This window comes from Fundulus heteroclitus, unplaced genomic scaffold, assembly GCF_011125445.2.
Source record: "Fundulus heteroclitus isolate FHET01 unplaced genomic scaffold, MU-UCD_Fhet_4.1 scaffold_52, whole genome shotgun sequence".
Lineage (NCBI taxonomy): Eukaryota > Metazoa > Chordata > Actinopteri > Cyprinodontiformes > Fundulidae > Fundulus > Fundulus heteroclitus.
Genome location: NW_023396945.1, coordinates 2,468,616 through 2,488,438, shown reverse-complemented (window position 1 = coordinate 2,488,438; position 19,823 = coordinate 2,468,616). Strand labels below are relative to the sequence as shown.

Below are 19,823 nucleotides of genomic sequence, written 5' to 3'. Positions count from 1 at the left end.
GCTGTTAACAGCATTATAAGGTTATGAGTTACTTTTCCTCTGAAAGATGATGCTCTTTTGCTGTGTATTTATCCTTTCCAAATATGAGCATACGAGTGTGACAAGCCATGGCTTGTCACACTTCTTGTTTTGGTCTACAGACAGTGCTCAACAGCCCACGTAGTGGTGATATTTTGCTTATAGCTCCTTTAAATTTTAAATTGAATTGTTGAACCTTGGTAACTTTTGAAAAATACTCACAAAGTAACATTTAACTTCATAAACTTTATTGGTTTCTTCCAGAAGGGTTTTATTTAAATAGGAATATTGAAATGTGTTCCTCAGATGCACTCAGTATGACCTGTGATTGTAAGCCAGCTGCCTTCTGCACCACCATGAATAGCAAAATGAAAGTTGTATTTTAGACCTATGATAGTTAAGGAGACAACTTCGCCTCACTTCTGCTTTGACCACTCACCCCTGTCTGACTTGTTCATGTGGTCAGCAACCATAGCAACGTGGTAAATAGACCGCTTCCTGAGTCTTTGTTGTGTTTGAGCCTCAGCAGAGCATTGTAACCTAGATATTATTTTTAGTCTCTCAGCAATAGCTGGGTGCATGTTGACTTAGGAAAGCCTGTTGCATGTGCCACGCATGCACGCACACACACATGCACGCATGCACACACAGACACACACAGACACACACACACATGCACACATACACACACACACACACACACATACTCGTTTATCTGCCCCGGTGGGGACAGTGGACAAAAAGGTGTCCGGTGGGGACCACCCTTTCTAAATGAGATACAGACATGGTTCCAAGTCCCAAATTTTTTTTTGATTTTAGATTTTCATATATCGCTTAAAATGTTAAGATTTCACATTTTAAATTTTTCACTTATTGCATATGAAATTTACTAACACAATGGGGACTTAAGAAGTGGGTTGGTACCAGGTGCCGCCCATAGGGGGGGACAAAATGGTCTGTTGTCCCGGGCCCAGAGTGAGTGAGTGAGTAAGTGAGTGAGAGAACCTACAACCTACAACATTCTCTCCTACAGACTTCTGGAATTGACAGCCTACAACAAAAATTGATGGAGACAAAAATAAAAAAAACAAAGCACTACTGAAGCGGCTGCTGGATGTAACACTCTTCTTAGCCTTCAGGAATATGCCATTCAGAGGCAGCGCAAATACACTAGATGAGCCAGACAATGGAAATTTTCTTGCCATAATTGAGCTGTTAGCAAAGTATGATGTTATTTACTGTGGGAAAGGAACATGAGGTTACAAAAACAGTCTTTGCTTACTTTGTTCAATTTTGCAAAACTGTAGTAGCTACTAACAGTACACACAATTAAACTACCCAGTGTAAAAACACCATAGGCTGAGTGATACAAACAAGCTACACAAATGTTGAATGAAAAGTCTGTCATTTATTTTTAACAGCAGGCAACATTACTGATATACAGAAATGTTAATAATTAATGTAAAGATCAGTAACTGCTACAATTGGAACCCAATAATGTAAAATATTTTAAATATTTGAATGAATTCAATTCCAGTCCTCACACCCCCCTGCCCTGCATGTTTTAGATGTGTCCCTCCTCCACCACACCTGATTCAAATGAGTGTCTCGTTATCAGGCCTCTGCAGAGCTTGATGCCGAGCTGATCATTTAAATCAGGTGTGGTGAAGGAGGGACACATCTAAAACATGCAGGGCAAGGGGGTGCGAGGACTGGAATTGAGAAGCCCTGGTGTAGAGTAATTATGACTCAGAATATGAGCAATATGTGAGGGTTAAACAAACTTTTTTAAACATTTGCTAATCCATGAATTGAAGAAGCATAACAGTACAAAAAAATTTCTGTTATGTATGAAATAAATTGCATAAAATAAAGTGCAATCTGAGCAGATCACTGCTCTCTAACAGCAGAACTTCAAAAGCTGACCTCTGAGGTTCAGCTAATCAACAGATCAAATGGTGAGAGCTGCATTAACAGTTGCTCTTTCAAACACAAAACAAGAGCTTGCAGTTACCTCGTAGACCGCCGCTTCCAGGTGTCTATGCGGTTTTTCACATAGTATTTCACAGCATCCCAGGTCCTACCTTTCAGTGCATCTGGGAATGCATGGATACATTTAAGACACTGTGCTTTCCCAGGAACCTTGCCAGTCTTAATGTTGTGCATTAGCTTTTGTTCCACAGCGTGGACTTCTGCTTTGCTCCACATCTTCCTCTTCTTTCTTGATGAATCTATGAAAAATAAAATAAGATGAAATAAAGGTTCGTAGGGGTGATTACTATAGATGTGTGTGTGTGCACTATAGACAGTCCAGAGGCTGCACTGCCACTGTTGATGGATTGAGCCAGTTTTCAACTGGAACTGGTTCTCAATTCTTATCCCTAATTTTGATGCAAACAGTAAGTGAACATAAAAAAGGCAGCATGAGTTGTTCAATCCTTATAAGCCTATTATTGCAAATTCTATAAGAAAAATAAATTGTCAATTATCGTAAATCGTAAATTGTCAACAGTTTTTCCTGTCTGTAAGCACTGTGATAAAATAATGCCTTATTTTAGTTTATTTTTAATCTGGAGGAGAGTTCATTAGAACGACGGTCTGTGGCGAGATCCTAAAGGAGAGAAACCATTCAGTTGAGTTTGTTGCAAACATCTGACCGGTGGCGACCGGTTAATGCGGGGTGCTGAGGCGCCGCCCCTCCAAATAGCTGGACAAAATTTACTTAAAGTACTTCTTGATTCTAAAATCGACCAACTCGGAAAAACTTATTTCCAGAAATGGGGCATTAAGATCGGGATTGCGCTGGTAAAGATATTTTTTTTGAACTCAAAAGTGCCCCTTGGCAACCGCTAGGCGGAAAATCCACATCTGGGTCACGTGGTACGATGACGTAGTTCGTTGACTTAGCTCCGGCTAAGCTACAGAGAGTGCAATGGAGACACAACGACAAGTTCACATGTGGATTCACAAAGTGATGATTTTAACATGAAATACAGCGCAAGCTTCTGTTACAATTCGGCTATATAATAATAAAACATTTTAGGAGATTAAACGAAATGGGCTGGAATCAGGTTTTATAATCGCGGTTCAGATGTAAACACGGAAACAACTCGTCAAAGCCCGACTGCCTGGCATCGTTTATCACGGCCGCTGAAATTCGCCAAAACAGCACATAAAAGAAAAGGATCTTTATCAGAACAAACCACAGTGTCTCAGCATTATTTGTTCCCGGAATTTTACTTGATAATCTAGACGTAAGACCGGACGCGCATTTATTAGTTGCCCCGCGGCGCTTATATTCTCCGGATCGGGGGAGCAGCAGGATGGCAGCAGCGTAGCAGAGCGGCAGAGAGAATACTTGGAGCGCCGGAGTAGCAGACCGATAGACCCACAACCCAAAGGGCTGATATCCCCACCGCGGATTTAAACATCTCGGGGTTTTGCGGGGTAGCAGGGCTGTGCTGAGAGGAGGTGTGGCTAACGCGTCGCTCCAAAGCAGGTTGCTATGGTGACAGCCAGATTTCTGCACTCCCACGGTGTGAGGAGTGAGGAAGAGGAGCTGCAGCGTTAGTAAACCCAGGCTGAGAGCTTCTCTGGGCTCAGGTTGCTCAGAGATTGTCTCGGCTGGAGTGGGACAGACACTCCACTCAGGACTCGTGAGGCAGCGCTGCGTCTGAGGCTAAAGCTTAGAGGCTACCGGCTACTGGGCGGTTCCATTGAGCGAGGACTTTCTCTCCTCCGGGACTCTTCGGGTTCTGAAATGTGTGTAAGGAGACGTTCTCCTTGTTGGTATCTGAACAACCATAAACAACACACATTTTAAACATGTTTTATCCGTCTATTTTAATTTGAGAAAAGCGAGTTTTGCAAACAGGAAGTAACGTGTTGCCATGTAAACAGATCAACGCTTGTCAACGAACTACGTCATCGGTCACGTGACACGCGGCGAAATTTTTTAAGGAGGCTTGAGATAAAAAGCCTGAAAAATACAATTTGTCATCGAAATTTTAAATTTTTTTTACTCAGGTCATATTGATATATGAACTTTATAATATATAGCAACTTGTATGATCTCAGAATCAAGAAGTACTTTAATCATATTAAACATAAATGATTTAGAAAATGCAAAATAATTATGAAATAAAAAGTATTTGTTTGCAAGATGCTCCTGTTAGTCTCTCCGCACCTGTCAGCATTCATTATAAATCAATTCCAAATGGTATTTTACTAATGTATATGTACTTCCTGTGTGCTGTGCGCCGGCCTAATGAGTCAACATAAGCCCTCAAACTTTGACAAGCACATGACCCGAAGCTGCTCTCTCATTGGCTTCCGTCAGTTTTCCCACAGGGCGCAGCTCTTCAGTGTTTTGAGAGCATACGAGACTCAATACGTGTATCAAGTGGATTGTTACATACACTGAAACAGGTTATTGGTCAAATACCTTTTCTTGGCAGTGATGAGGTATCAGACTCAGGGTCCTCCTCTCTAGATGTCCTCTTGGTGGGTTTCATCTTCTTCACACGTCTTGACTCGTCTTGAAAACAGAGATTCAATGATAGAAAAGTTAACTTAAAGCACTGCATCTTTGAAGACTTTAAAGAAAGCACATTTTCAAATACGTTTTCAAAATTTAAGTTTTTTCTCCAGGTATGATGAGGATATTGATTTGTGTATCTTGCATCAAATTACATATAAACACATAAAATTACAGAAACTTTCCCTGGTGCAGACATTGAAGACAGAAAGTTGTGGTAAAAGTTAAATAGACAAGTTAGAGCACAGCTTAAAAACCAATAAATGACAAAGTAAAGTACTCCAATATTAAAAGAAATTTATAATAAAAAAATCTGAATTGTGTATCAAGTGGATTATTACACCCACTGAAACAGGTTATTGGTCAAATACCTTTTCTTGGCTGTGATGAGGTACCAGACTCAGGGTCCTCCTCTCTAGGTGTCCTCTTGGTGGGTTTCATCTTCTTCACAGGTCTTGACTCATCTTGAAAACAGTGATTCAATGGCTGTGATGAGGTATCAGAGTCATGGTCCTCCTCTGTCCAGTTCCTTGATCTACCTGTAGGCAAACAGATTGACAGAATGATGTTTTGAAAAGAGTGCCGTGGGGAATCCCACAGCATTCATCTATATAACGGGTGGTGATGGTAACAGTTACAAAAAAGCCTATAAAACTACCCTTCATACTGCTTGTCCGCTGCAATCCAAGTGTCTCGAAACCATGACATACACAGTTGACTTCAAACATAATTCAGTATATTTTTGTAGCCTAAATATTAACTGTAGCCTGTTCGCCTGTAGAGTATTAAAAAACTAGAGGATTTCTCATCAGCTTGAGGGTGTATAGATAATGATTGAATATTGACTTGGGATGAACTATTCCGTTAAAATACCTCTGGTTAGCTGTGATGAAGCATCAGACTCCTGGTCCTCCTCTGTAGGTGTCCTGTGAACGGGTCTAGTCATTTTCACTGGTCTTAGACCTTCAAGGAAAAACATAAAGATGCAATGTTAGAAAAGCTCACTTGAAGCACTGAATATACTAAATCATCCTCTCCATGAACTATGAGAACACAAGCCATGGCAACATTGACCTGTTTTGTTTTTAACTATATAGCAGGGTTGATAACCCACCCAAAGACGCTAAAACTGACAGAGATTAGACTTCAGACCCCCATTAGATAAAAGCTTTAGATGTTTTACATACATAAAGTTTATTAAACCCATGACAAAATAGTTCTGCAAAACATTCTGTAATTGGGTTATGGTGTGAACAAGTGAAAAAAAATGAATCCCCTTCTTGCTGTGAACACCCAGGAACCCCTGGGAGTGCCCAGACCCCACTTCGAGAACCACTGGTTCAGTGAATGTACCTGATGAGTTAGAGGATAGACTCGACATCACATCTTCATCTTCACTTCCAGATAGAGAGCTGTCTTCAGGTACTTCCTCTGAATAAACACAGCAAAAAATGTTGTGAAGCAGCATGACAAACCTATGACACATTTATCCCATCACATTAAATGATAAAATAGTGTGTGCAAAGTGAGGTTTTACTATTTGGATCAACGTTGATCTCGTCCAATGTCAGGCCTTTAAATTTTGATAGCTCTCCTCTTCCACAGGCCATAAGCAACTTTGCAACTTTCGCAACTTGTAATGTCCCTTCAGGGAGCCGATAATATTGTCGATGGACCCTGATGTTGTGACCCATGAAACCTGCAAGGCAGTCCTCCTCATTCTCTTTCAAGTTTAGAACTTGTGACATTGTTGCCATTTGTTTCCTTAATCTTGTCGATGTCAACGTTTGAGGGTCCTTCACCCCGCATTCACATGCAATAGCACGGATGGCATCAGATCCTCTGAGGTGACTTTCTGCCTCAGGTCTACCAAACAAATACACATTCTCATCTGGCACATCACATTGTCGTCGATATCTCACCAGCATCTGTATGGAGGACACCATGTCTGGGCTGAGTAAGACAGGGACCTTTCTGTCCCGCTTACCTTTGATTTCCACACGCTCAAAGTATTTGCAGAGCTTCTTTTCCATGTCAGTCAAGGCAAGATCAAGATCTGGATTACTGGCAAAGGTGTTTCTCAACATGAAGTCATTCAGGGACATCTTTGAAACTTCTCCCTCTCTCCTACGATTGAAGACGATCACTTCACAAAGTGTTAGTTTAGCAAGATTTAACCAGTTCCTCTTATTTGGTGCAGTTTCAAGATTGGATCGATACTTGGGCCTTTCTGTGTCAATGTGGTTGTGCAGTCTCACAACATCTTCACAGTAGGGGATAAGAAGAGGTTTATTCCACTTCGACTCTCTGAGGTTCCTCAGTGCATGCGAAGACACCCACTCATCCCATTTATTCTCTTTCAATGTCCTGAACGTCATCACATTTTCAAGGGCCTTCTTGTTCTCTGACATCCTTGCTTCAAACTCTGCAATATCTGCTATTTTAGTTAGACTATGGCCTAGTTTGAGCGCCAAGGATGGAATCTTGAAACTGCTGGTATCTTCACTCCATCCACAGACCATCTTCACAGCTTTCACAACGTGGCAGAAGTTTGCTGGCAGAAAGAAGTCATGTATTGTTTTCAGCTTGCCATGGGTCTTTGCTAGGAGAACTAATCTTCCCATTTCCCGCATTTTTTGTCTGATATATTGGTGTTGGCTTTTGTCTGTCCCTTTTTTGTTATAGAAGTGTTCTCCTAACTTCAGAATATATTTTTCTTGCCGAATTGTGTCTGTTATGTTGTCTTGATTCATGCCATTTACTAGGCACCAGACTTTGTCATTGATCTCCTTTGGGACAGGCTGTCCAGCAGCACAAAGTGACTGCACTCTGGTTCTGCCTGGCTTCATGCTTTTCTTTGCCAATTTGCATTTTTTCATGTGCCGCCACAACACTTTCCTTTTGAGTAATGCCTCACAGTATGTGCAGTGCAAATAGTCTTTTGCATTCACTGGTTCAGTGCTTTGTTGAGAGGGAACCATCACCCCTTTACCCTCCTCCAGGACCTCAAAGTTGTGGCGACGATTGCCTTTATTTCGAATTAGAGTTATCTGCAGCTTTCTCTCCACTGATCCTTTTGGATAACTGAATGCTCGTGCTACCTCCTCCAAGTTGCTGTGTTTCTTATCCAAGTGCCGTGCAATTTTGGCATATGGTTTAAAACAGTACAGACAGTACTGCCTCTTATCGTAGACTCGACCACCATTTTTTTTCTTTTTTAGCCTCAAGACTTTTACATCCGTGTCACTGGAGGATTCGGATAACTCACAATCTGCCATGGATTGGAAAGAGGAAGATGTGCTCTGTCTGCATTTCACAGGCTTCACACGACCTTTGTTCAAGCGTCGAACATCCGAGTTTGATGAACTGTAGTTTGTTGGAGACTTGAGCAGTTTGAGTTCTTTCTCAGATACTTCTGACTCTGGTGTAGAACTAGGCACATACTCATCCTCACTTTTTTCACTGCTTGTCATTGATTTATATTCAGAGATCCCAAGCATTTTCTTTGTAAGCTAGAAAAGTCAAAGTCAGATGGGACTCAATTAGTAAGTTTAAATACTTCCCACTTAAATTTTCCAATTACGCCTTTCCCATCAACAATAATATAGTTCGTAATTTTGTCATCACAACTGATTTCAAAATACACACTGGTTTGTCTGCAAACTTACAAAGACACTCTCAGTTCTCTTCAGTGGAGGAACATCTGGGTCTGAAGGGCACTGGTCCATTTCCTGAAAGAGTTACCAAAAACATAGTCTCAAATACAATTTCCAATTACAGAATAATCCATTTTTACTTTGTGTTAAAATAGATCTACAGCTTATAAATACAATAACAACTATTAATAAAAATTGAGCTTTCACTGTTACAAAGAAAATAAAGTATAATAGGTAAGAAACGGAGAACCAGCTGTGTAACAACCAAAAAGTCTAATATATACAGTGGGTCATGAAAGTATTCAGACCCTCAATTTTTTAGTATTTCTTATGTTGAAGCTTTGTGTCAAAGTAAAAAAAAAAAAAGTTTCCTCAGGAATCACCACTCAGTACCTCGCGAGGACAACCCAAACCCAGAATTTTAGATTTTTTTTGCAAATGAATTAAAAAAGAAAATCTGAAATATCACATGAACATAAGCATTCACATAATTTCTGATCAATATCAAATGAATTTCACTAATAAAACATGTTTAACTATCCAACCGGGTGCGCTACTACATTTTTTAACGTGCTAGCTCCAGCAGTACAACCTAAAAAAGTAAGCGTACAGCCCTGATTAGTGTTCACAACCATATACGTTTTCTCTCTCTTTCTCTCTCCCCCAATTTGAGTAACCTGCTTTTAACCTGCTAATTCTAACCTGCTTGCATCTGTGGCATCACTCTTTATGTGCAACATCCCCTGCACTTACCTCCTCTGGCTCGTCTGTCTCCTCTCCATCCTCCTGATCTTTTGACTTTTCAGGGAGGGTTTGGCCCTGCAAATGAGGTCAGCACATGCAAAATACCAGTCAGTCCTGACATGCCTGAAAAATGTCTCATGCTCAGACTTTAGGTCAGCCATAATATTTTGGCCCTCAAATGTAATTGACAGGCCAATGAAAATATCAACGGCCGTTGAGGCCAGTAACACCACATAAAAACGTCAAGCTCTTCTGCTCCTCAATAAACAGAGAATGGGACAGCAGCCTATCCAAACACAATGTTTTAAACCAGAATGGCAGGAGAAATTAAAATGGTTAAGTCATGAAAGTGTAGACGGAATAGACAAAACGTTCTGCAGTATTTGTGAGATGGCAGGTAGGACTAAAGGTTTTACCAAACGATCTATCAATCTGACCACACATTTGACACAGCAGGAAAGTGCGATGAAACAGCACTGTGATTAAGCTACCTGGTCCAAGAAAGACGCACTGACCTGCAGCTGAAAGCTGTTTACTACATGGCTACCGTATATTATTTTTAGAATGAAGTGCCTCTTCATTTCATGGCTGTTTAGGCTATTTACATCTCAAAAAACTGCAATTTTTTTCACAGAAAACTTCAGATGGTTATTCAGACTTACACTGATGGGTTTGTTTACATCAAACAAGTTAGTCTGAAGCTCAGTGCATTTACAGTTAGTCTGAAGCTCAGTGCATTTACAGTTAATCTGAAGAAGAGTGCATTTACAGTTAATCTGAAGAAGAGTGCATTTACAGTTAGTCTAAAGCTCAGTGCATTTACAATTAGTCTGAAGCTCAGTGCATTTGCAGTTGATCTGAAGCTCAGTGCATTTGCAGTTGATCTGAAGCTCAGTGCATTTACAGTTAGTCTAAAGCTCAGTGCATTTACAGTTAATCTGAAGAAGAGTGCATTTACAGTTAGTCTAAAGCTCAGTGCATTTACAGTTAGTCTGAAGATCAGTGCATTTACAGTTAGTCTGAAGCTCAGTGCATTTACAGTTAATCTGAAGAAGAGTGCATTTACAGTTAGTCTGAAGCTCAGTGTATTTACAGTTAGTCTGAAGATCAGTGCATTTACAGTTAGTCTGAAGATCAGTGCATTTACAGTTAGTCTGAAGCTCAGTGCATTTACAGTTAATCTGAAGAAGAGTGCATTTACAGTTAGTCTGAAGCTCAGTGTATTTACAGTTAGTCTGAAGATCAGTGCATTTACAGTTAGTCTGAAGATCAGTGCATTTACAGTTAGTCTGAAACTCAGTGTATTTACAGTTAGTCTGAAGCTCAGTGCATTTAGAGTTAATCTGAAGCTCAGTACATTTACAGTTAGTCTGAAGCGCTCCTGTACCTTAATTCAACCATGTAATATGAACTCAGAGGCACAATGTTTTTGTAGCATACTGGTAAGTATTTTCTCAATAATGGCTGAATATTTATATGATATGGAAGATGACTTTGAATACAGTGGTCAGCCATGTGACTGAAACGTGATTGCTACTTTTAATAAGCATGTCTGCTTCTTTGAAGTAAACAAACCCATCAGTGTAACTTTGAATAGCCATCTGAAGTTGTTTGTGCAAAGAAATTGTAGTTTTCTGAGATGTAATTAGCTTAAACAGAAGATCCATCCGCTCACATTAAAGCTGCAGTGGCGGTGCAAGGACAGAGGGAACTACTGCATAATAGGAGCATTTCAAAAAAATCTTCAGATTCATTCTTTTAAACCTTGAATAAAACAAGGCTATTTGTTATATTTTATTGTTGTATGCTAACTAAGGTCGTAAAGTTTGTGACGAGTTCATTCTGCTGAATATTTTTAATAAATATAATAGCCTACATTTGTTGGATAATAGCATTTGTGTTTTTGTTATATTACTGTTTAAAGAGTATTAAATTGCTATTTAAAATATGACTTGTAGGTATTGGAATATTTGCAGGCCTCCATCTCACCTCACGCTTCTTATTCTTCGAAATGAGCAGGTCCATGTCTATCAGCTGGTTTATGTTAATGGTGGTAGTGGTCGTCTCCTCTGGGGGTAAATCCACCTTGAGCTGCCGAGACTTTTGGTGGTTCAAATCTCCTATCTAGATGAAAGAGTGGAAGAGGAAAGGAGGCAAGGAGATGAGACAAGGAGAAACTTATATATAACATATAACATAACAGAATCAACACTTGGGAACAGCACAAGACTTTTGAAGAATAATTTGTCCTGTGTGATCTTTTAGTGTTTACTCTATATGCTTTCAAAAGTGGCACAGTGCTGCAGCTGATAATGCCACTGCTAAAATTTTACATGAGTAAGCATAACAAACACAAACTACTGTTTAAAAAAGCTACAGGTCTTTAAACTGGTTAACAGCTCTGTGGTAAAATGCATCCTCTCTTGCTGCTGCTCAGACTCACTGCTGCTTTTAGAGGAGGTGCAGGCTGCAGTCAGCCTCATAAAAAACTTATTTTAATATATTTAGCTAATTAGACTCAATTGCTACATACAGTAAATGTCTGCTTTGAGTCTGTTCATAACAGTTCATTATCAGTATAATAAGCTCTGTATTGTTTGAAAAACTTCATCTCAATGACAGATTTTGTTGCCAATGACAGCAAGGAGCTCTACTCGACTTGATAACGTGAAACCTAAAGTCTGTTTCATCCTGTCGGCCTGTTGTATGTGTGGAGCTCAGCCTCACCTTCCACAGACAGAGCAGAGGAGAGAGACAGAGCTCGCTGCAAAACTCCCATTTTAGTTTGCATAGAATAATTTTTAATAGCATATGCAGTCAAAACTGTCGCACTGTAACGTTACAGCCCTGAATAAATGGTGCAAACTGGAGCAAGTCCCAAAAAAATAATTACATGAATAATTACATTGGAAATTAGGTTGTTGCTTGTAAACAGAGGCCTTAGGAAAGGAGGCTATATTTAAGAGGTAGAGTCCGACAAAATACCTGTAGTTTACCGTATTAGCCGACAGCAACACCAGCCTGCAACACCAGTGTGTTAGCAGGGTTAGCTAACCCTGCTAACACACTAGCGTTAGCAGGGTTAGCTAACGCTAACTGGCTTATGCTAACTACTCTGTTAAGAGAAATATCACTGTTTATCATAACTTATCGAGTAATATCACTGTTAATCGTAACCTATCGTTTAAAAATCATGCCAGATTAAATCAAAAATAAGAGAATTTAAAACTTACCAGCTGCTGGTGTCGAGTTGGACAGCTCCCGCTTCTTGAAACTCCTGTAACTCTCTGCTGCTGCTGCGGTCCCGTCGCGCCGTGTGGAGGGGAGAGCAGGACGGAGGGGGCGGGAGCGGGAGCGGGAGGGGGGGAGGGGCGCACCGTGCACCTGCAGAGCTGCAGCTGGCAGGGCGTTGCTCTGCAGAGGGCGGCCCCTTTGAAGCTGATGGGCCATTAACTGAGGCTCGGCAGAGGACCACACAATATTTCTCCACTTCTCAGCTCACAGGGGAGCTTTACAGACTAGTGCTGCAAATAACTAATGTTTTATATTTAACACTAAACTGCAAACTAGAAAATTATTAACATTAAAGTCTCTCTCCTTAACCAAAGTTTCACTATACTAGTGGTGGACACTAACTAAGTACTTTAGCCCACTTTACTAGTATTTCTATTTTATGCAACTTTAAACTTACAATCCACTACATTTCAGAGGGAAATACTGTACTTTCTAAACCTTTACTTTTTATTGACCTAAATAATCTAGATGCAGTGTAATTACTACTTTGGCTGTACTAGATATTTGATATATTCAGTAGATTGAATATATCAAATACCTAGTATCCTCAAGTTGTTGACTAAATTAATAGTAACCTATAATTAAAAGTATTTTCCCATTTCATGGACACAAGCCATTCCTGGCCTAGTTTCAGAGAGCACTTTGGAGGCCCAGTATATAATGTGAAGCTTTTTGTTAATTTGTTTGTTTGTTTTTAGTGGTAATAGTGACAAAAATGAGTAACCCTCAGACAATACTGCTGACAACCTCGGGCATATGTTTGGAGGAAGGCCTGAAGAATGTTGGTTAGGGTTGGGTTCAAATGCAGCGCTTTAAAAAGAGCACTATGAGGGGCACAGGCTCTTGGGGGCTCTGAGTATTCAAAAAAACTCCTTAAAAACCAAAAAGGGCTCATGAAAACCCAATTAAAAGAATGCACAACAGACAACACTACATAAAGAAGCCTAATGTACAATATCAGCATTTGACTTACCTATTACCAAAGCTAAAAAAATATGTTACAGTTTTTATCATACAGAATGAAGACTTTTAACAACTGAATTGCAGATATGCTCATACACTGTCAACTCACAATCTAACTCATACCTTTAGATTAAAAGTTTTAACAAATTTAAGACCTCACATCTTGTCTCTGTCGTGCTGCTGCATTGCTGCTCTAACACATACAAAATGGCTTCAGTTATGCATATGTGTAGGCTACAGCTACAGCAAGTATAGAGATTGCCCATTTTAAAATTAAACAGGAAAAAGTCCACTTATTGTTCCCTATGCAGTAGTATTTGTGCAGAACACTAGTGGGTTGTTCCATTACAGCTGATAACCTAATCATAACCTAACCCAAACCTTATAGCACTGTGGGAATAATTAAATAATTATTGAAAATGTATCTGCAAATCAACTGCAATGAACCGTGCTCTCCGTCAACACTGTGATAATCAGAAACAACAGCAATTGATAAGCTTAGAACTCAGGAAGACAGTGAAAAGAGTTTGGAGACAGCTAAATTAGCTTTGATAATACTGTGTGAGCATGACATAGGGGCCTACGTTCTGACTGTGTAAGGATGTTTAATTTGTTAACAGAAAAGTGCTGATGTTAGCTGTTAGCTGCTAGCTGTTAGCCGCTAACACTGACAATGACATACTGATAAAAGATAAATGCTAGCCGTTTTCCACTACAGGGATCTCTGGCTGCTGTGCTGGTACTGGAACCCAGTGGCTATCTAGCAAGTCTGTTATTCAGTGTCAATAGCCACTCTTTAAGAGTCACAACAGTAAGCTCTGCTTTACGTCTGCAGAGCAGCGACCTCAGAGCAGGAAAGTTCATGGGTTAGCACTAGAATAATGCTGAGAGGGGAGAAGACATGGCCAAGCTGTAGCCAGTCTCTACTAGCCATCTTTCACATCAAGTCACCACTTCTTACACTGTTTTCCTGCTAGTGTGGGTGGACCAGAGCCAGGCAGAGACCGCTGTGTCCCAGGACAGGAAAACATTTTCTTTCTATCGAGCTCTATAGTATTTTTTGGGGGGTATGCAAATTTTGTTTCCATTGCTGGCACTGTATTTAATTCTCCTGGACTAAGAAATACCAAATTGCTGCTCTGAGTATTCAAAAAAACTCCTTAAAAACCAAAAAGGGCTCATGAAAACCCAATTAAAAGAATGCACAACAGACAACACTACATAAAGAAGCCTAATGTACAATATCAGCATTTGACTTACCTATTACCAAAGCTAAAAAAATGTGTTACAGTTTTTATCATACAGAATGAAGACTTTTAACAACTGAATTGCAGATATGCTCATACACTGTCAACTCACAATCTAACTCATACCTTTAGATTAAAAGTTTTAACAAATTTAAGACCTCACATCTTGTCTCTGTCGTGCTGCTGCATTGCTGCTCTAACACATACAAAATGGCTTCAGTTATGCATATGTGTAGGCTACAGCTACAGCAAGTATAGAGATTGCCCATTTTAAAATTAAACAGGAAAAAGTCCACTTATTGTTCCCTATGCAGTAGTATTTGTGCAGAACACTAGTGGGTTGTTCCATTACAGCTGAGAACCTAATCATAACCTAACCCAAACCTTATAGCACTGTGGAAATAATTAAATAATTATTGAAAATGTATCTGCAAATCAACTGCAATGAACCGTGCTCTCCGTCAACACTGTGATAATAAGAAACAACAGCAATTGATAAGCTTAGAACTCAGGAAGACAGTGAAAAGAGTTTGGAGACAGCTAAATTAGCTTTGATAATACTGTGTGAGCATGACAGAGGGGCCTACGTTCTCTGACTGTGTAAGGATGCTTAATTTGTTAACAGAAAAGTGCTGATGTTAGCTGTTAGCTGCTAGCTGTTAGCCGCTAACACTGACAATGACATACTGATAAAAGATAAATGCTAGCCGTTTTCCACTACAGTGATCTCTGGCTGCTGTGCTGGTACTGGAACCCAGTGGTTATCTAGCAAGTCTGTTATTCAGCGTCAAAAGCCACACTCTTTAAGAGTCACAACAGTAAGCTCTGCTTTACGTCTGCAGAGCAGCGACCTCAGAGCAGGAAAGTTCATGGGTTAGCACTAGGATAATGCTTAGAGGGGAGAAGACATGGCCAAGCTGTAGCCAGTCTCTACTAGCCATCTTTCACATCAAGTCACCACTTCTTACACTGTTTTCCTGCTAGTGTGGGTGGACCAGAGCCAGGCAGAGACCGTTGTGTCCCAGGACAGGAAAACATTTTCTTTCTATCGAGCTCTATAGTATTTTTTGGGGGGTATGCAAATTTTGTTTCCTTTACTGGCACTTTATTTAATTCTCCTGGACTAAGAAATACCAAATTGCGGCTCTGACTATTAAAAATAAAACTCCTTAAAAACCAAAAAGGGCTCATGAAAACCCCATTAAAAGAATGCACAACCGACAACACTACATAAAGAAGCCTAATGTACAATATCAGAAAAAAGCTAAAAAAAATATGTTAGTTTTTATCATACAGAATGAAAACTTTTAACAACTGAATTGCAGATATGCTGATACACTGTCAACTCACAATCTAACTCATACCCTTAGATTAAAACCACAATTTGTGATGAGGATTGACTGTTCATCAAAAGGATTGATTTACTTTTGATAAACACTGAAAAGAGACTGATTGAAAACAGACATTACACAAGATTTTGAGTTGTTATATTTCATTTATATTGTTGGCATCTATTTGTGTTGCTGGAATAAGTCTATTTTATTATTTTATTTTTATTTTTTTTTAGTGCTTGTGTCACTACAATGAAACATATTTTGAGTTAAACAAACAGACACTGATTTAAAGGGAAGGTATGTTCCAGTCCATAAAATCTTTTATTTTATTGGCCTTAGGTAGGCCATTACTGCCAGACCCAGAATAAATTCCTGCTGATTACATTTGAATCTGATTTCATCTTTGTTTCTTGTTTTTGAAAGAGGGACAAATTGATACTTGGTTACAGTACAGTGAAACATAATTTGAGTAGCTTAGTATGTGGATGTAGCTGATGCATTTAAGTGTGTTGCAAAAAATGATGCTTTTTGCAGAGTCTGGCAACCTACATTTATACATGAGAGTACTCGCATATATGTTTACTTTTAACACAGTTGAACAGGTCATAGTTATGTTTCTCCCACAACTGAGTAATTTCTTCTGAACCACTTCACTAGTGCTTACTAGTACAGTCAAAAGAAGTGTTTATCCCATTCAACAGTTCTTTTGACTGTACTGAATCACTAGAATCCGTTCATTAAAAAGATTCATTCAAAAACTGCATTCACCGGCTCATTCAGTGCTTAGCAGGAGCCCTGACTGCATAGTGCATAATTCTCTAACTCCCTGAACTGGTAAACAGCAAAATGTTGCGTCATTCATTTCATGATTCAGCCCTGATTGAGGTTCACATTCACTCTTTAACAAGCTCACCGTGAGTACTGAAGGACAGTGCATTCATGGACCATAGTATATGGTCACTGGCGGGAGACACAGTGCTACTTTGAGTGGTATACATGTATTGCACGGGAGTCCTCAGCTCTGTACACTCACTGAACACGTTACATGGATGTTGGCAAGTTGACACAGCACTAATTTTAGCAGTAGGCTACAGTTACAAAACTTGAATCAAGTCCTTTGCCCTGAGTGGCAGTTCTCTCTGTGTACAGTACGCAAGTGAGCGTAAGTTCACTGAACAAGTCAGCGCTGACTGGTGGTGCGTTCACTGTTTCACAACTGCGTTTCACAACTGAAAAACAGCACAAAATGATTAAATTAAGATAACCACAAGATCTATAATTATCTAAATGCACAAATGTTAAACTTTTAGGGGCTAAACCCACCACCCAATACCTCACAAACTCTGCACAAAGAAAAGAGAACTGTATTGAGCATACAAAATTCAACAAATAAAAAACAATGTGAACTCTATTAAATTCTCATGAGATATGAGACCCAAAATGTAATAATCAGGTAACAAAAAGTGTATAAGAGGATAATAAACACATTCTAATGACAAAAATGGCATTCAGTCGCATAAAAAGTGCTGGTGGGGCCTGTATGAAAAAAAAAACAGTACTGGTGGGGACTTAGTTCACACACTGTAATACCAGGTTTGGCCTTTGGTAGCGCTCTAGAGCACACACACAATTTCAGAAAATGAGCCTGCTGGGGACTTTGTGTACACACTGCTATACCAGGGTTGACCTCTGGGGTTGCTATAGAGCAAACACAAAGTCACAAAAAACGGCCTGCTGGGGACTTCTCAGGAAACTTCACCAGCCATATTAGAAAGTCATTTTCTATTCACTGGAGTGGTTCGCACCGTGGGGACCATGGTTTTGGTCCCCATGGTGTTTTTGGTCCCCATGGTGTTGGTGTGTATTCATGCCAATGTCCCCACCAGGATAGATAAACGAAAGCACACACACACACACACACACACACACACACACACACACACACACACACACACACACATATGCTGAAACTGTAACTCATTGGTAAAATGATACAAATTGCACATTTCTTTTCTTTTTTGTGTCCTGTCTGGCAATGTGGCCATAAGAATGGTCTTGAAACCAAAATGAGCCCAACAAATTTTATTTTCACAAGTGGAGCCTTACTGCTTTTGCCATAATGCAAAAAGCTTTTTTAGATTTTATGCTGGGACTATTTCATGTTCAACGGACATTGAAACGGGAAGGTAAAAGACAGATAAAAATGGCGTATTTTAACTGTGCAGGATACAACTCCAAATTAATTAGATTTTGTCCTGAACTGCTGAAGGCAGAGACATCTGCCAGCCATTCTCAGGTCACTGAAGTCATCAGCAGCAGCGTTGGTATGTGAAAAGCTCGCTTTCACTCTGTCAGCTGTGTAGTTCCACACCCATCTGTGGCCTTTTATTGCATTTCTGTCTTTCTTTTTGTTTCTCTCCTTTCCATGTGGCACACAGTAATAAAGGTCTGACAGGGAGAGCGTGAAGGTCATGGGTATTAGACGGTAAAGACGAGAGCCACAGCTGGGCTGGCTAGGCCTCTTTTCTGGCAAAAGTGATGAGTTGTGTGTGTTTGGGAGGGGTTGTAATGGTCTCATTTGAGGCAAAGTTGTTGTTTTCTTTTGTTTTTATTACAGCCACCTCGTTTGGTGTGGAAAACGCGTTGGGGGTGGGGAGGGGGGAGTTGATACAGAGTAAGTTGCAAGTGGAAAGAAGAGGTGAAAACTATATGAGCAAGCCAACAAATTTAGCATTCACACCTGCTGCCTCTCTAGCTCAGTTTGAAGTTAAGTGGCAAAAGATGCAAAAGTTCAGGCTCAAAAAACCTCATCATGTGAATACGTAAAGCTAAGCCAAAATATCTTTTTGAAAAGAAACAGAACGATTAAGACCCTGTCCACAATCACACATATTTTGTTGCCTCTTCTATAATCAAGCAGTGCATCCAATGAGAACATGATGGAAAGAAAAAAAACTTCTCTAAAAGCTTTTCTGATATCTGGTGCATCTGTGTAAGCAAACTTGTGAAACTGATTTTGCACATGCCAACTATTGCTTTCTGGAGTGAAAATGCAACAAAGTATGTTTCTTGAACATACTAAAAAAACTGAGATGCTTTGTAATTTAATGTATCAGCAATGTCATGCTATGTCAGTTTCAACGGACATAACTTTCAAGCATTAAGAATACCAAGGTGAGTGAAGCATCTACATTGCATGGATAAGCATTAGTATTAAGTCACTGTTGTGGTATTTGAGTACAGTTCTCTCAACTCTGTGGAAGTGACACACATTTATGATTTACATGGTTTGTGAGAACTGCACTACTGCTGTCAAGTTTTTTTTGACATACATGATAAATCTGTAACATTCAGTAGTGTGAGGGTTACGACCACATTAAGGTAAATGCTAATAACTTTTGGTTTGCATCATTTGCATTTCTCATCCAAACTGTTTCCTAAGGACTATAATGCAATTTGTACTGTCCTGGGAACATTTTATGCTGTGCTTATAGTCTAAGATAAATCATATCTGCCATAAGGTGGCCTCTTATATATATTCTGGTTTGATGAAATGACAGAATCTATCCTACTTCAAAAGAATGAATGAAAGCAGGGTGTAATAAATCTTAAATAGTCTAGCTAGTTGTTTACTGTAAGTTAAGTTAACTGATTTGCCATGCCTCGGTGAACTACTTCAAAACCATTTGTGTACAGCTACAAAATTAGAAGAGATGTGTGAATTGTAGCAAAGGGATAACATGACTCAGATCATCCAAGTCATTGTGTCCTGAAAGGGCTTTCTACTGAATAAAACAATGATAAACAAAAATAAATTTTAATTTTAGTCTTTTTCCCTTGTGTTTTAGTGTGGTATCACTGCTAATGTTCTTGCCACCTACTGGCCCAAATTAAATATGTCATCCATTTTGTGAATTCCTTGGAACAGAGCTAAGAGATGGGGAAAAGTTACCTTTGTAGCAAAATGTCTATCGTGGTGTGGTTGAAGCCCATAACTCTCCAATGCAAAAGCAAAGTGGAAAATTATACA

The 19,823-nt window shown here is 39.6% G+C and overlaps 2 protein-coding genes and 1 long non-coding RNA gene across 4 annotated transcripts in view; 1 reads left to right on the top strand and 2 right to left on the bottom strand.

Annotated features, from left to right (window-relative positions):
* The window catches only part of LOC118560932 (potassium voltage-gated channel subfamily KQT member 1-like), a 299,911-nt gene that overhangs the window by 43,565 nt on the left and 236,523 nt on the right, over positions 1 to 19,823 (top strand). The window lies entirely within an intron of this gene.
* Positions 4,475 to 11,438, bottom strand: LOC118560933. Its single transcript, XR_004929692.1, has 6 exons — positions 10,945 to 11,438; positions 8,965 to 9,030; positions 8,224 to 8,286; positions 5,429 to 5,518; positions 4,927 to 5,094; positions 4,475 to 4,555 (listed from the first exon to the last, which is right to left on the bottom strand). It is a non-coding gene; the product is annotated as an uncharacterized LOC118560933 (long non-coding RNA).
* Positions 5,525 to 7,967, bottom strand: LOC118560931. 2 transcript variants are annotated; one of them, XM_036132492.1, is made up of 2 exons: positions 6,430 to 7,967; positions 5,525 to 5,670 (listed from the first exon to the last, which is right to left on the bottom strand). In XM_036132492.1, exons 1-2 carry the CDS (start codon positions 7,831 to 7,833, stop codon positions 5,641 to 5,643), a joined length of 1,434 nt encoding a protein of 477 aa, XP_035988385.1. In that variant the 5' UTR covers positions 7,834 to 7,967; the 3' UTR covers positions 5,525 to 5,640. The 2 variants fall into 2 exon arrangements, with proteins under 2 accessions (XP_035988385.1, XP_035988384.1); XM_036132491.1 differs by having other exon boundaries at positions 5,525 to 5,674; positions 6,434 to 7,967.